At 43.7% G+C, this 15,828-nt stretch overlaps 1 protein-coding gene and 1 non-coding gene across 2 annotated transcripts in view; one reads left to right on the forward strand and one right to left on the reverse strand.

The window, feature by feature from the left end:
* Positions 1-15,828, forward strand: part of Psd3 (pleckstrin and Sec7 domain containing 3) — a 373,120-nt gene that overhangs the window by 49,029 nt on the left and 308,263 nt on the right. Inside the window, exon 2 of the mRNA XM_032918497.1 lies at positions 14,299-14,407. Coding sequence (XP_032774388.1) covers positions 14,299-14,407 — 109 coding nt within the window. The remainder of the gene's footprint in view (positions 1-14,298; positions 14,408-15,828) is intronic.
* Positions 3,174-3,301, reverse strand: LOC116915130. Its single transcript, XR_004389810.1, has one exon. It is a non-coding gene; the product is annotated as a small nucleolar RNA SNORA17 (small nucleolar RNA).

Raw genomic sequence — 15,828 nt, forward strand, 5'->3', positions numbered from 1 at the left:
TTTAGGATAGTTAACCTTCCAGTTTCTATTTTCTGTCCCCCCTTCAGAGCATTGGCCTCAGCCAGAGTCTATGTATACATATGCATAGTTAGGAAATGACAAAAATTTGAAATATTTCTCATATCTAAGATCTCATGGGGGGCCTTTTGAGAAAAGTATAAAGTGCTAACATCTTTTTTTATTTTTTAAGTATTGTCTACTTCGGTCACTCTGAAAAAACATCTGCCTTCTGAATTGTGACTATGTTTGCTGGGTTATTGCTCTTCATATAAGAGAATTATACCTCAATAATGCCACGCCCCTTACAGTTCTAATTAATTTTCTCTTGTCCATAAGCTAATTTTGTTCTCATCTCCCTAAAGCACATTAAGGGTTTGTAATCAGATTCATACCAAGAATCTTTGCTCACAAGTTAATAGAAGCTATCAATTTTATTTAGCCACATCTTGTTATAATGGTTATCAATACAATTTGTAGGAAATGTTTATACTTTGTGTGGATTTCCAAAGTTCATTTATAATCTAATTATTTGGAACTCTGCTTTTATTTTTCTTTGACATAAGTCAGGTTCCTTATTTTTATCACGCACAAACAAGTATTAAGAGTAACTCTCAAGAACACTTGGTAAAAATATGTTCTTTGAACCACACCTGTCTTAGTTAGGGTTATTATTGCTGGGATAAAAACACCATGGCCAAAGCAACTTGTCAAGGAAGAGGTTTATTTGGCTTACACTTCCCTATCACTGTTCATCATTGAAGAAAGTTGGGACAGGAACTCACACAGGGCAGGAACTGAGTGAGGAGCTGATGCAGAGGCCATGAAAGGGTACTGTTTACTGGCTTGCTCCCAGGGCTTGCTCACCACAGATTTGATAGACCCTAGAACCACCGGTTACGATGGGCTGGGCCCTTCACATCAATCACTAATTATACAATATCCCTCATGCTTGCTCACGGTCTGATCTTAGGGAGGCATTTTCTTAATCGAAGTTCCCTCCTCTCAGATGACTTCAGATTGTGTCAAGCTGACAGAAAACTGTCTAGCACTGTATCTTCAGTAAAACATGATGTGTGAGTGTGTGTGTGGTGTGTGTGGTGTGTGTGTGTGTCTGTGTGTGGTGTGTGTGTATGTGGTGTGTGTGTGTGTGTGTGTGTGTGTGTGTGTGTGTGTGTGTGTGTGTGTATGTTTCTTCGTATGTGTTCTGTCCATAGATGCACAGGTCAAATGAATAAACCTCTATTTCTCAGAAGATCTGCAGAGTAAAGATGGCAGGGGTTGGGGTGAGGGTGAGGTTGGCTGTGTCCTTTATAAAAGTGATGAGCTCTTGTTCTGTGTTTAAGAGCATTGACAGTTTGCATTTCCATCTTGTTCTTTAGTTCATGTATTGTCTGTTGAAAATTCACTGAGAGGATAATTTGTCTTAGGTAGCAAGGGACACTTCTCCAGTGTTGTTACATCCCTTGCATTGGATGGGTCCAAAGCAACTTTATGTCTGCGTGTTGTAGTTACTCAAACCCAAATTTAAAGCCACTGATAAAAATGACCAACTTTAAGATACTCAGAATAAGAAAGAAATACTAACTTATTCATACATGTTCCCAGGTACTTTGTGGTTGTAGCTTGTCCTGTGGGGGTAGATGTGGCTTAAAAGGCGTGGACTTTGCTCTTTGTCCTCAGCTCTACTGCTCTCCAGAATGAATAGGTATAGCTGAGACTGGAGCATGACTAAGTCAGCATGCAGGTCCTCCAGCTCTGCTGCTGGTAGCTGGGTGCAGTGGACCCAGGTAGTTCATCGTTTGCCCACAAGCTCCCACAGTGTGAGCAGTGCACACAGGCACTGCTCCAGGAAGCACTGTTCCAGGATGCTTGCTCTTCTTTTGATTTCTCAAGTGTGAGTCACAAACTCAACTCTTGGCTCCCGTGTTTCTGAGGATCAAATTGATGCCTTCTTAAAGCCTCGGGGAACAGCATGACATTCCTGAAGTGGTGACTGGACAAGTGGAATCTGAAACCTTTAAAGAAGATGCTTGGAAGAATCATCTGCCTGAAAGAGTTTGTTGGGAATTATGGTCAAATCATAGTTGCATTTGCTTGCAGTGTTGTGAGGAAGTGAAATCAGCCAGGTGTATGTAGAATAATAAATACTGGACATTCTCCCCTTTATGTGAAACCAAGAACAATCGAACTAATAGAAGAAGTAAACATCAGAATGGGAATTAAAAGGCAAGGGGTGTTGAGAATAGGGCAAAACAGTCAGCTCCCCCTCTTATGCTACCCACTCTCCAGTCTTGCAACCTCTCCCCCATACCCCCGCAACTTAGAAATGAAATCTCATCGTGGAAGTGTTGTGTGTCACAGTGTGTCCCACAGTATAACTTTTGTCCTTGTTTGTTTGCAAATGTTCACTGCAATGATCCCTTGGTCTGGTACAAGGCTTCTGGTTTCTGCCACTCTCTCAGTACTGGAGCCTCTCTAGAATCCTCTCAAATAACCTGTTGACCTGTGTCATGGAGGTCCTGTAGTTTTGGTCCTGTAGGACTGGTCACTTGCAGCCTGTGAGTGACATGGCCAGTTTCCTCCATTCTTGACTCCAGAGTCAGCTCTCTGCCATAGATGAGGAGGGATGAGGGAGGGAAGAAGGGTGTCTCTCCCACATGTGTGACATTACACACCAGGGAAGAGGCAGGGCCAGCTTTCCTATGCTCACACCCTGGAGGCCTGCTCACTTGCAGTGCCCCACATCTACAGCCAGCTCTACTATACTGCCCAGGTGAGCTGTAGGGCCTGCTCTTCCAAGTGCTGCAGCAAGTTATGGGCAGGGCCAGCTCTCCTGCTCTGATCACCTCAGGGCCAGCTCTCCTTCCTGCTGTAGGTGAAAGGGGTGGGGGTGGGGCACATCTCTCCTTCCCCATTCCGCTGCCCAGCAGACAAGTGGCAGGGTTAGTTCTTTCATGTTCATGGCTATGCACCACACCCTCCATCCTTACTCCACCACCAGGGTCAGCTCCACTGTGTTGCCCAAGTGAGCTGCAGGGCCCACTCCCCTGAGTGCTGTAGCTGATGAGTGCCAGGGCCAGGGCCAGCTCCCTGGTTCTACCAGGTGGGGCTCTTTTACTCTCCAGGTCGTTCCCTGTCCTGGCACCGCACCGGTGGCTGTCTCACTTTCAGGGACTATTAGGCTACTAATCATTCAGATGTTCAAAGGTCCAAACACTGAGCTTAGACAGCCTTTCTCCTCTTTGCCATTTATTGACACAAGCACGACACAGCAGCCACACCTGCAGGCCTCAAGGGCAGGGTTGTTTTTTTGTTTTTTGTTTTTTTTTAATTTAAGGAAGAAATCTCAAAGATGGGTGGGAAGGGATGGGAAGGTGGAGAAAGTGATTCTGGGAGGAATTGGAGGATTGGGGTTGTGTACATGTCTTTAAAATACATTGAATAAAATTCTCAAAGAAATTATTAAAATTTAAAAAACAGAATTCCGAAAGTATTTATTCTTAGCAAGCATTTTGTTTCTTAGAAGTTTAATCCTTGTGGCTTACAATGAATGACTTGTATCTGAGCATTTATTACAAGTGGTAGTTTGTGTCTTTGTACAGCTAAAGCCATACAATTGGAGGAACTGTTTGATGTGGATAGAATTACTGTCCCAAAGCCCTTTAGATAGTAAAGACCCTTGGAAGTCAAGCTTTAAGCTATTTTGTCTTGAGTGTCTTTAGTCCTATTATTGTTAACTGGCCATCAGGACTTAACTTGAAGCTCATATGCTCACAATTTGTTATCGAACACTGGGCAGCTAATACATTCTGCCTGTGCTGATTAGGGCTTCGTCAGTGTGATTCAAGCTGGGCAAGGGGGAGCCTCATTTGTGTAAACACAGATTGACTTGGAGACATATCTGTGAAGACTTGCCTGATTAATGCAGCCCATTGTGCGTGATGCCACCTCCGGACATGTGGTCTTCAGTTGTTTAAAACAGACATCTAAGCAATCTGTGGGGAGCAAGCTGCTAAGCAGTGTTCCTCTGCGATCCAAGCCACAGTCCCTGCTTCTAGATCTCTGCCATGCATCATGCCCAGTTCCCTTCATGGTGGATCATAAGCTGTAAGAGGAAATACGTTACTTTTGGTCATGGTGTTTGTCACAGTAATAAATTGCAGTTTGAAGAAATGATTCCATTGGTGAACTACTAAGGTAACTTTAGTATTAGAAGGGCATGCACATAATATATTTTACCATCTATATATTTTTAGAATGAAATTATGCTAAGCAATTCATCTAGACCATGGGTAGTTAATGTTTACCTGAGACTTGGTATCACTTTTGAGTACATTTCTGTTTTCTGGACCCATTGTTCTTTTTGGTGCCCCTCTTTGCCTCGACTGTCTAGATGCTGCTTTATGGAGTCTCTTCCTACGTTCTGTGCATACAGCTTGTTTTCAGTACCCGGCCATTTCCTCTTTATAAGTGGACACACTGAGGGGCATTTCTAAACATCAGTTATTTATAGTCCACTTGAACTTTCACAGAGTCTTTGCTTATGCTGCGCTGAGTCGGATACGTCCCTGCCTTGGCAGCACTCCTTGCTCATGTGACTTAGCATCGGTTCAGGAGTGCCCACCGCGTGTGGTGTGGATGGCTCTAGAATTCTCATTGCCAACCAGGAGTCTAGCAAGCAAGTTCAAAACTTTAAGAGTATTTGCTTTGACTTTCTGAAAATGTGAATCTTTATCTCATTTGCTTTGTTTGTGAATTTTAATTCATCAGTGCATAGACCCAGAGCTTGAAGAAGCCTAATAATAATAATAATAATAATAATAATAATAATAATAATAAAGGTAAGTCTGGGCAGGCAGAACCAGACAGGTGCAATAGAGACTTGACTCACTGGGCCTGCTCATTTGCTGGACAAGACCCGCCCATCTGTCACCACTAACTGTGAGATGGTGGGAAGGCGGAGGAGGGGGGATGCTGTGAGCTACTAGCATTTGGTCGTTAATTTAATTTTCTTTTAATCCCTTTCTCTGACACTCCCCAGCTCCATAGCTAGATACTTGCTACCTTAGCAGAACAAGCTGCGAGGAAAACTTGCTCCTGGGATCTTGAATTTGCTTTATAGAAAGCTGTGTTTTAGACAGCTCAACAGCTTACCTTCCTAACCCTGACGTTTTACACCACACTCTCAATAAACAAGTAAACAAGTAGATATCTGGACAAATGAGTGAATAATAGATAAAGAAATGACTAAATGAAGCAAGCAGGGGTCACCTTTTGCAAACGCTTCTAACGTCTTACAGGTTTGGAATCCTATCTAAGGTGGGTTCAGGCTCTTGGGGAGGAATATAATCTTCACTCCTGCAAGACAACTGAAGCAGGTGTAAGCTGAGGCTGTCAGGGGAGGATGTGTTTGGGTCTGTGACAGGCTTGTTTTCTTATTAGTTCTACAGCTTTGCATGCTTCTTGATTAAAAAGTAGTGTGCCGCTGGGCTGTGTTCTCCCGCTTCTGCGTCCTCTCCCCACTGGTGCAGGCTCTGATTTTCACCTCCCTTGGGGAGCAGCAGAGTGTCCATTTGCCCTTGGCCCAGGGGAGCTGCTTTCAGGAAATGGGCATAGTCAATAAACAGCAGCTGGTATGAAAATGAGACTGGACCTCCAGGGGCCTGTAAAAGGGCATGGATTCCGTTTTGTCTCTTTTGCTCACACTGTCAGAGACTGGCCCCCGAGCCAGCAAAAGGGCTAGGTGAGGGCATGATTATCTATGGCCTTGTGCACCCCCTCCCGACCCTGTGGCCCCTTTCCTGTGCTATCCTTTTGTTTTAATGTTCATCTCTTCAGTCTTAGAAATGAAGGATTTAGTCTTCTGCTTATTCTACTTTTCCGCCAGATGCTTTTAGCGGCTCTTGAGAGGCTTCCTGTCCCAACTTGATGTTTGTATTGACTTTTGAACATGCAATTAGCCTGTCCAGGGAATGGGAAAGAGTTAGCTGTAGGGGATGGGTGGGTTATCCCCTTCCCAAACACCAGTTTTGTTTTATTTTTCTCGTTTACATGGAAGTACATGTATTTTTAGGGGAAAATGTGCATGAATCTCCATGTTTATTTCCAGGACGTTGGAGGAATTGATAGTACACATTTTTAAAGTTGCAACAGGAAGTTTCCATTAAAGTGGAGGAGCTTCATGTTGTATTTGGATGTACTGTGCCAACAAGGACAGAATAGGACGGCAAATTCCATGCTAGTCTTATGGTTATTTCATTAATAACGCTTTGGTTCTTGGAGTCAGCAGAGGTGTGCTTACAGAAAATAAATGGTAACTATGGTTTTTGTTTACAGAATTACAGCACAGACAAATGTAGACAGGCACGTGTGCATACGCATGCGTATTTCTGTCTCAGCAGCAGTTTCAGTGGCTGCTGTAACAAACTTAGCTTGAAACAGTACAAGTTTAGTTTTTCACAGTTCTAGAGGCCACAGGAGGATTAGCCTCTCAGTGTGCCAGCTGGGCAGTGGCTTCTCTGGAGACTCCAGACGATAATGTTTCCTTGTATTCCAGATGCATTGCTCTGCTCTGGACCCCTTCCTTCACCTCAAAGCCAAGGACATTACGTTAACATCTTTTCTTTGAGTCCCTTTTAGTGAGTTTTGTCACAGAACTTCTGCCTGGTGTCTCTCTTGCTTCCTCAGGACACCTGTCATTGCATTTAAGGCCTGCTTGAATAATACAGGAGAGTCCTGCAACTTAATTTAACTATGCCTGTATTCTTCTTTATGAGGTTAACACATGACTCCCACTTCCCTTTCTCTGCTCTGAGTATGGATTGAATTGGTTCTTTGCTTCTCTAGACTTTGGCTTTCTGTAACCTGAACCCTAACCCCTAGGTGTTAGTAATTAGCATACGTGTGTGTGTGTGTGTGTGTGTGTGTGTGTGTGTGTGTGTATAAATAAACATTCTCTTTTTGTATTTTTAAAAGTTTTGGAATACAAAGATGTGTCTTTTTATTTTTCCATCTAACCTTCAAAAAATCAAATGATCAAATGTCTCCTTGCTCTTACTGTCTCCCCTATTTTTGCTCTTATTTTTTGTTTGAAGCCCCTGCCTGTAATAAATCCTCAAAAACTGAGTGTATAAACAGAGATCAGCTGCTGTGGCTGGATGGGTGCTGAGAGCTTGAAGGAATCAGAATCCCTCCCAGATTGGACTCCCTGAGGTGCTCCCTGAGGTGCTCTTTCCAGCTAGCAGGTTTCTCAGCCTTGGCTGCAGGTGGACTGGAGTGACTCACCACCTTATCTAACTTCCCTTCTCCTCGAACTCCCATTGCTCTCTGCAGACTCCTGTGAGGATACAGCCCCTCATCCTTAGTGCTGTTCTGGGTAAAAGGAAACAGCTGGGGCTTACATTCTGTCACCGTGCTACAGAAAGAACAGAAGCCTTGGCCTGAGTAGATCTAACATTCCAGCGAAAGTCTGGGCATTTCCTTTGACCAAGGGACCATCCCTAGGAAGGAGAGGTCAGTTTAAGGCATGCTAAAGAGATAGGTGGAACAACGTGACCATTTCTTTTTCCTTCCAGTTTGTCTTCTTCCAGAGCAGTAAATCCAGCCACGTATAAAGCATCCAGGGAAATGTGACTTCCCCTTTTCTTCTGTATCTGTGGCAAACATGCTTTCTTTAATATGTTCTCCCCAGCATTTTGAGCTTCCTTATTCTCTCTCCCCACTTCCTTGCTTCCTGACCTCTGTGCTAGCTTAAATGGAATGCTCCTCCCACTCTCCCTCTCCCTCGGGCTGCATCTGCAGTTTACAGCTGGTCTGCCCTGGGGGTTCTCTTTCAGGCTCTAATAACATTGTCCTAGAGTTTCTTTTTGAGTCCTTTCTTAAGTTCTCCTGTTAATGATTTTAAGAACCCCAAGAGGGAACCCTGACTTACCGTGTATCTACCCTACACAATGTCTCTTTTGCCATTGTTTACTTCAGGTTTCCCTGATGCATTTGCTGGGCTCTTAGCACAGTCCACGACTACTGAGTTAGTAGTGCTGAGGTCCCCTCCCTTGGCTTCAGACGGCTCCTTCCCCTTGGTCTTCAAGTGACCTTAGATTAGCACCTATTCTGCTGATCTCATTGTAATAACCTCCAAATACAGTTGTGGTTGAAGTATGGGGGTTAGGGCTTCACCACGTATTGATCGGAGTACAGTTCAGGCAGGAACACCACACCGTGCTTCTGAAGCGGATTTGGCCCTCTGACCGCATTTGGCTGGTGTGAGCACAGTACCTGGGTAATGGGAACAGGAGGGTTAAACAGGATCCCATGTGGAGCCGAATGTTGGAATTAAGTGCTGCTTTTAAGGGAGTTGTGAAATATTATTTTTATAGTTTTCAATTTAGCTTTTAATCTTTTTTGGCCCAAAGCGCTCTGGAATACTCAACTGACTCTCAAATCATATCGAAGTTGAGATAATTAGAACAATGCAGTGTACGGTGCCTGCCTCAAGCCCCACTGTATTCCCTCTCCACCACTCCTGTAGCCCCATTTGCTTTCTGCCCACTGCACTGAACATGACTTTTACTTCTGAAGTTTTCTACTTTGTTTTTATTCCCCTTCCCTATTCTGCAGCCAGACAGAGATTTTCTATAATGTTTTTATTATGTCTTCATTTTAACTGTGTTCTCTGACAGGAGGTGGAATTTGTGTGTCTCCTTAGTTCCTTAAAGTTTCAGATTTTAAATTAGAGATGTTCATAGTCATCCTGGCTTGTGTGCTTCCTACCTTAGCCCTTCTGAGTGCCAAGATCACAGGCCTGTGTCTCCAAGCCGGCTGTCCAGCTTCATTAGTGGTTTTATAGAGCAGGGAATCTGAAGTCCGGACATTTATGTTAATTGAGGAGTAGCGGGTACTAGCAGAGCTGGGTGTTAGTCCTGATCATCTAACTCAAGCTGTAAGTCCTCGACTTCCTTTTAAATTACATTTCAGGTGTCAGGATTTGAACCTGGGCCCTCATACATGCTAAACATGCACTCCTCCTGTTTAGCGCATCCCCAGCCCCTGTTCTGAACGCTTATCGGAGAGATTTATGCTCTAAGTGACTGTGATAAATCAAAAGGAGTAGGCTTTAGTCAAGAAGTAATACAGATTGAAGACGTATTACTGAATCATGCATGTCTTTAATCAAGCTGATTATTTCAAATTCAGTCTTTCAGAGGTCTCCCATTATTGCAGAGCTAGGTGGAGATTTAAAAACATTAGCATAGGAAGAGCAGTATCAGCAGGACTCACAGTCTCAAGATAATGAACGTAAGGAGATCGAGTTTTATTTCACTCAGCAAAGTGGAGGGATATTAGTGCCTTGATTCCAGCCTGGATGAAGACGTCCCCATAATTGCCAAAATACGGAGTGCTTTGTTTAACTGGGACACTTTCATCAGTGTTATTCCTAGATCGAGCAACCCTTAAAAATTCTTTTTCCTCTGTGACCATCTGAGCATGCTTTGAACAGTGCTTCTCTCTCACCTTTAGAGCCTGCAAGTCTATGCAGTGGTTTGCCCTGGAGTTATCTGTATTTTGATGCTAATTCCACTGCCCCAAGGACAGCTGCCTAGTCACGCACTCAGGACTCAGGTGACTTCACCAGAACCTTCTCCCCACTGAATTTGTAAAGTACAGGTGAGGGGCAGGTACAGGATAGAAGGAGGCCTGTCATTGGGGGAGAAGGAAGGATGGGCGGAGAGGAGAAGAGACTGGAGGGAGAGGGCAAGAAACTATGGCAGGTGACTTAAGATTCTGCTCTGTATATTTACAGGTTGTTATTAATGTTCTTAAGGGATGGATGTGTACTGGGCTCTGTATGTTTAGGTGGGCAATTATCTTATCAATTGGATCAAAGGTTATTGTGTTGTGTGTTCTTTCATGTGTAGATTTAAGTGTAATGGAGTGTGGGGCGGCTGCTCTGGGCCATCACGGAATTGGAATGTGTGCTTCTGGCAAGATATCCAGCAGATATCTTGGGGCACTGCGGTGCCAGACCTAGTGGGGGATAAAAGACAACCTTTTTTAATTTTTATATTTTAACCACAACAAGTCTAGGCACTCAAATTGTGGTCTGCTCAATATCAGACCTGCAAAAAGAATAGTAAGACTTCCAGTTGGTTCTTACCTACAATAAAGTATGAAAGCATGCGTGTCAGAGACGTGCTGCAGGCCTCGTGATTCAGGGCCATCAGCATCACCCGGAATATAGGCAGGAAGTGTACATCCTCAGGCCGTGCACTAATGGATCTGAAGCTCTAGAGCACATCAGGGAAATATGTGTTTTAACAAGTGCTGTGGATTGTTTTCATCTGTGCTAAAGTTTGAGAACTCCCTGTCGTCAGTGGGTTTTAAGCAGTCTCGATCATGGCATGTAGAGACATACTTCACATTATGACTCTGTATACGCACTGTGCTGGGCAGTTTGTGTTATCAACTTGGAACCACCAAGAGTCATTGGGAAAAAAGGGAAACCTCAATTGAAGACTTTCTTGGTTGGGGTTGGAGAGGTGGCTTAAAGGTTAGGAGTAGTGGCTGCTCTTCCAGAGGACCCAGCTTCAGTTCCCAGCAACCAGACAGTGGCTCACAACCATCTGTAACTCCAGTCACAGGGGATTATTTGCCCTCTCTGGCCTCTGAGGGGCAACACGCATGCGAACGGTTTACACATATCCATGCAGGCAAATACCCATATGTGATGTTGGTGATGGTAATTATCATAATAATGATAATATGATTGCCTAACTTGACAGAGCTTTGACTCTGCCTCTGGGCGATTATCTTGCCTGATGGGCATCAGTCACTCTGAGCTGCATCGTCTCTAGTAGGTAGGCCTGGGGCGTATAAAAGCTGAGTTATAGCGAGTGAGCAAGTCAGGAAGCTCAGTGAGCTGTGCTCCTCCATGGTCTCTGCCTTGGTTCCTGCCCTGAATTCTCTTAACTGTGGACTGTGATCTGGAAGTTAGAGCTGAAATAAATCTTTCCCTCCCCGAGTTGCTTTTGGTTAGTGTTATATCTCAGAAAAAGAAAGGCAACCGGGACACTTACGCACAGCCTTACTTTTCTCTCAGTCCCCTCCCAGAGACACACAGACATAGACTCATGACTCAGAAGTTTGAGGGAAAAAAAATATTTAAATGTCTTTTTAGTTTTTTTCTTATTTTAGATTTTTAAAAAGTTTTAGCTTACGAGTATGAGTGACTGCCTGCATGTATGTACATACATCATGGGCGTCTTGTGTCTTTGGAGGCCAGAAGAGTGTGTTGCATCCCCTGGAACCCAAGTTAAGGATGATTGGAAGCTACCCTGTGGGTTCTGGGAACCAAGCCTGTGTCCTCTGTAAGAGGAACAGGCCCATGTTTGAATGCATCTGTGGATTTACAATCTGTGCATAGGGAGGGCCAACTATGTGTTTAAGATATATTAACATTTTTAAAAAAACATTGCCAAATTTCATCTTAAGTGAGAATCAGGATGTAAGTATTTTTCCTGAGTATGGACTTGCAGAAATGTCAGGATAGGCTCCCCATAGACCAAAAGTCAAAGATTATTGTTGCTCAAGTGGAACTTTTCTTTAGAATAGTCTTCAGGCTCTAATTGAGACTCTAAGCCAAAAGATTATCTTTCTTGGAACTGCTGAAGGTGCTTCACGCATTACATCCTGGATGTGTGCTGGCAGCGCACTGATGAGCTCCTTCTTTACGGTTTACTTCCGTGGCCGTGGCGTGCTAAGTAGCTTTGGAGGTTACCTGGTGGCAGCCAAGTTCAAGCTGTGGTAATATTCCTTCTCCAATCCCTTCCCGCCTCGCTTCATATTCCCAGACGTGCAAGCCTGACTCCTGGATGCCATGCTCAAGAGCTATGTGCTCTGGATTTAGACCGCATGGAATCAAATCTAGAATATGTAATTTATTATCTGTACCACCTTGGACATATTATTTACCTGTTCTTTCCTCATCCACAAGATTGGGATGATAGCTGCACTCAGTTTACACCATTGCTCTGAGCACTAAAGGATGCATTCCATACATCGCACTAGAGCAGTGCTTGACAGAAAGTAAGTGGATAATAAATGTTATCCATCATAATTATCCTTTATTTATTCTTTTCCCTCTCTTAAATTTGGCTGACCAGAACGTTCCACAGACCGTCTCTACCCAAAGATCTAAATTACTGGGTGCAGTGGCACAAGCCTGTAGTCCCAGCTACTTGGGAGGCTGAGACAGGAGGATCGCTTGAGTCCAGGGGTTCTGGGCTGTGGTACACTGTGCTGATCGGGTATCCGCATTAAGTTTGGCATCTATATTGTGACCTCCCGTGAGCGGGGAACCACCAGTTTGCCTAAGGAGGGGTGAACCGGCCCAGGTCGTACAAAGATCTAAATTACCTCACTTTGTCTACTTAAAGGTTGCCATCAGCTTTAGTCTCCCTTAGACTATTAAGCTCCTTTGTAAGTGAACAATCTTAGAAACGTAAATAAATAAAAATATTTGATGGCTTTCTTTCAAGCTTTGATTAAAATGAGGCCTCATTTCCTAATCATCCCACATTTGCTCAATGCTTCTGAGAGCCCTGCTGCTGTCTGTTTGTCTCTGAAATGGACCCCTTACATGTTCTTCCAAGCTTCATGGCCTGCTCTCAGTATAGGTATGGGCCATTTTCACACAGCTGTCCCTCTGCATGGTACACATTCCTGTCCTTCCCATCGTCCTGTGGTTTTTCATTTCTGCAGCTATCACTTCCTCAGAAAAGCATACATAAGCATCTTCCCCAAATTAGGTCACCTTCTTTGGGAATCCCTGGGGGAGTTCCTTTTATTAGACAGAAGCTCTCTAAATACACAGATTACCATTATTTTCTCTCTGTTGGGGAAAAGGATAATTAATCTGTCCTTGTTAAACACATTACACTAAGAAGAATTCCAGAGATGAATTTTGCACATTGTAAGAAATAAACGATTGAGGTATTTTAAGGAATGCTGTCTCAAAATTCTGCAAGTTGACCTTGTGATGATGGTATAGGAGAGCAAGGTGAGTGACAGGGGTGTTACCACATGCTGCACTTGGCTGTCGTAGGGTGATGGAGTTGTAAGTAGTCCTTCTGTCACTGACAAACAGTTCTGCTTCAAAGGCAGTAAGTCCAGAGATAGCCTTGTTTCAAGTGGTTACTTGATTGTTCACATAACCCTTGACGCCGGTGTTGCCCATAATGAAGGGTCAGCTCTGAGTCAAACATAAGACTAGATATTTTGTGGTCAAGACAGAACCCAGTGTAGATAATGTCATATCTTGGATGTTTTCATTCACAGGAGAGGCAAGGGGGTGACTCCATGGTGGGCATAGATCAAATTTCACCCATTACTTAATTCTAGGCCAGAAATAGGAACCACTCAAATCTCAACACTTGCCTGAAAGCAGTCAGGAAGGAGGTCGTAGGAATTTTGATGTGAACCAATTTTACCCCTGTAGTTTTTCTTTAAATAGCAGCCTTTTAAGAATCTGGGCAGATGCTCAAATTTAAGACAGATTGTATCAATGGAATTACTTACAGTTAGTCCTGTGCGTGCCTTGTCTAGCTGAGTGGTATTTCTGATGTACAGATGTGGTAACTTTTGGAGAAAGGTACTTTCTTTTGGTGTGGCTCAATAGAAAGAATTACTTGGTGTTAATCAGGCAGAAAATAACATAAGGTTTTTAATAGCTAAAAACTAGCATAAACTTACTGTGTGTGCATGTAGGTGAGAGCCTGTTCATGTGGGTACATATATGTGAGTGTGCATGTGTAAGCCAGAGGTTAACCCTTAGTGTCCTTCCTGAGGAGCCAGCCACTTTGTTTGAAACCGTTTCATTGGTCTGAAGCTCACTGAAGGTTACAGACTGACGGCTCCCATGCTTGTTTGTTTCAACATACATTCTAGGTATGGGACTTAGCTCACTGTGCTTACTTAGCAGGCTCTGTACTGCTCTACATAAATGTTTTAGAAGAGTTTGTCATAAGCCTGCTGCACAGCCGTAGCAGGCTTTGCGTGTGTTCTTCCCCACCCCCATAGACATCACGGGTTTACCATTCTTTTTGGCTTGGTCTCACTGAGGAAACCATGTGTCCTGGTTGTATTCTGATTTTTTCTGTTTATTTCCTTTTGAGTGATTATATGGTAGTGTATCAAGCATCTCTAGCAGGATGGCTTGATCATTCCCTTCCTGGGCGATTTGTTTGCTCATTATTTGTTCTGCTGCATTGGTGATGATGTCTTTGTTTGGTTCTCATTTTGCAGGCAGAGCCGTTTGTTTGGGTTAACAATGCATCAGCACATTCCCAGAGTGTCGCCAAGGCAAAGTACGAGTTTCTGTTTGGCAAGTCAGAAGAGAAAACCCCGGATGCTAGTAAGTGTTTGTAACATTGCCTTCCAGGTAAAAGGTGTGCGTCCTACTTATTTCTGCGTCCTGTACTTACCGGCATCACTTCCTGCTCACCCTTGGGAAGCCTGTGCGCCCCAGCTGTTCTCTAGAGCAGTCTTCCCAGTGCTAGAATTGGATGTAGTCCCTACAGCTTGCTCTAGGTAATTTCAGGTCTGCTTTCCGGATAATTTTCAGCTTCCGATACTTCATGTTTCCAGAATTAACTAATTGCCAATAAGATTTTATTTTCCACATTTATCATTGTTCTGTATAACTGTCCTTTAATTTTGGCTACCGTCACATGCTATGGAGAGTCGATTCCACAAGTGTTTTAGACAATGTAATATTAAGAGAGCTTTCATTTGAAAAATTACTGTCACATTGTAGAATTAGAAGCAACACTCTTCAGAACAGCTTAGAACAGATAGAACTGGCGTGAGTACCGCTATCAGCAATCCTCCCGACTAGCTACTTCCTTCCCACTCCAGCACTATTCTGTGTACTCTGAATAGTGCATCTTATTTGATCCTCAGGGAAGTCCCGTACCTTGCCTCTGTTATCCCCTTCATCAAGAGGTGGAATCGAGATAATTTCCTGTCCGTTTCCTGACCCCAAAGCTTAGCTTTCAATCCATGGGAGCACGCGTTTCGGAACACGGAGCACCTTTTCCTAAGAGAGAGTGTGAGAGATGCAGTCGTTTTTAGAGTCTCCGAGCACTCATCTGTGTCTGTGGAAAAGTGCTGGTGAAGGCAGGTATCGGCCTTCTGGAAGCCAGGAAGCCTTGAGAATTTGTGCTTTGGAGTTAGACCCTGGGAATCCCATGCTTGTAGCTCACAACCTTGTGGCAGTGTGGACCTTAGCCACCCACTTTCTGGTCTGGAAAGTTGATCTCAGTGATAGGTCTCGATCATTCTGTGATATGCAAAGACCTCGTAATCGTGCTGGGACATAGCACGTGCTTCTGGTTGTGGTTGTTGTATTAATGAGGACGATAGCAGGTCTTCATGGCCGTATCCCTGACATTCAACTGTTCCTCTTACAATGATAATCACCGTCTTTTCACCTGCATTGTTACCTAACGCTGTTTTACACGTATAAGGGGTTTGACCTAATGTGCTCGGTGTTTGGTTGAAAACAGAACAAGTGATTCTGTATTTCATATTGGCATGATAGTTGGTATTGTGGAACAACATTTTAAGATTTCTAAGAAGTCAATGCATGCATATGCACTTAATTCTTGTAGTCTTTTTATAATTTCTCTATTCATAATCACCTTAAGACAGCTTGGAAAGCCTTCGCTGCTTTGAACTTTAGATGTCACCTTGTGGGTTTCTGCTTTTTCCCCGTTTTTACTCTGATGAAACACAATTTTTACTTATGAAAACAATGGGTAGTGCTCTCTGTGT

This window comes from Rattus rattus, chromosome 13 (assembly GCF_011064425.1).
Source record: "Rattus rattus isolate New Zealand chromosome 13, Rrattus_CSIRO_v1, whole genome shotgun sequence".
NCBI lineage: Eukaryota > Metazoa > Chordata > Mammalia > Rodentia > Muridae > Rattus > Rattus rattus.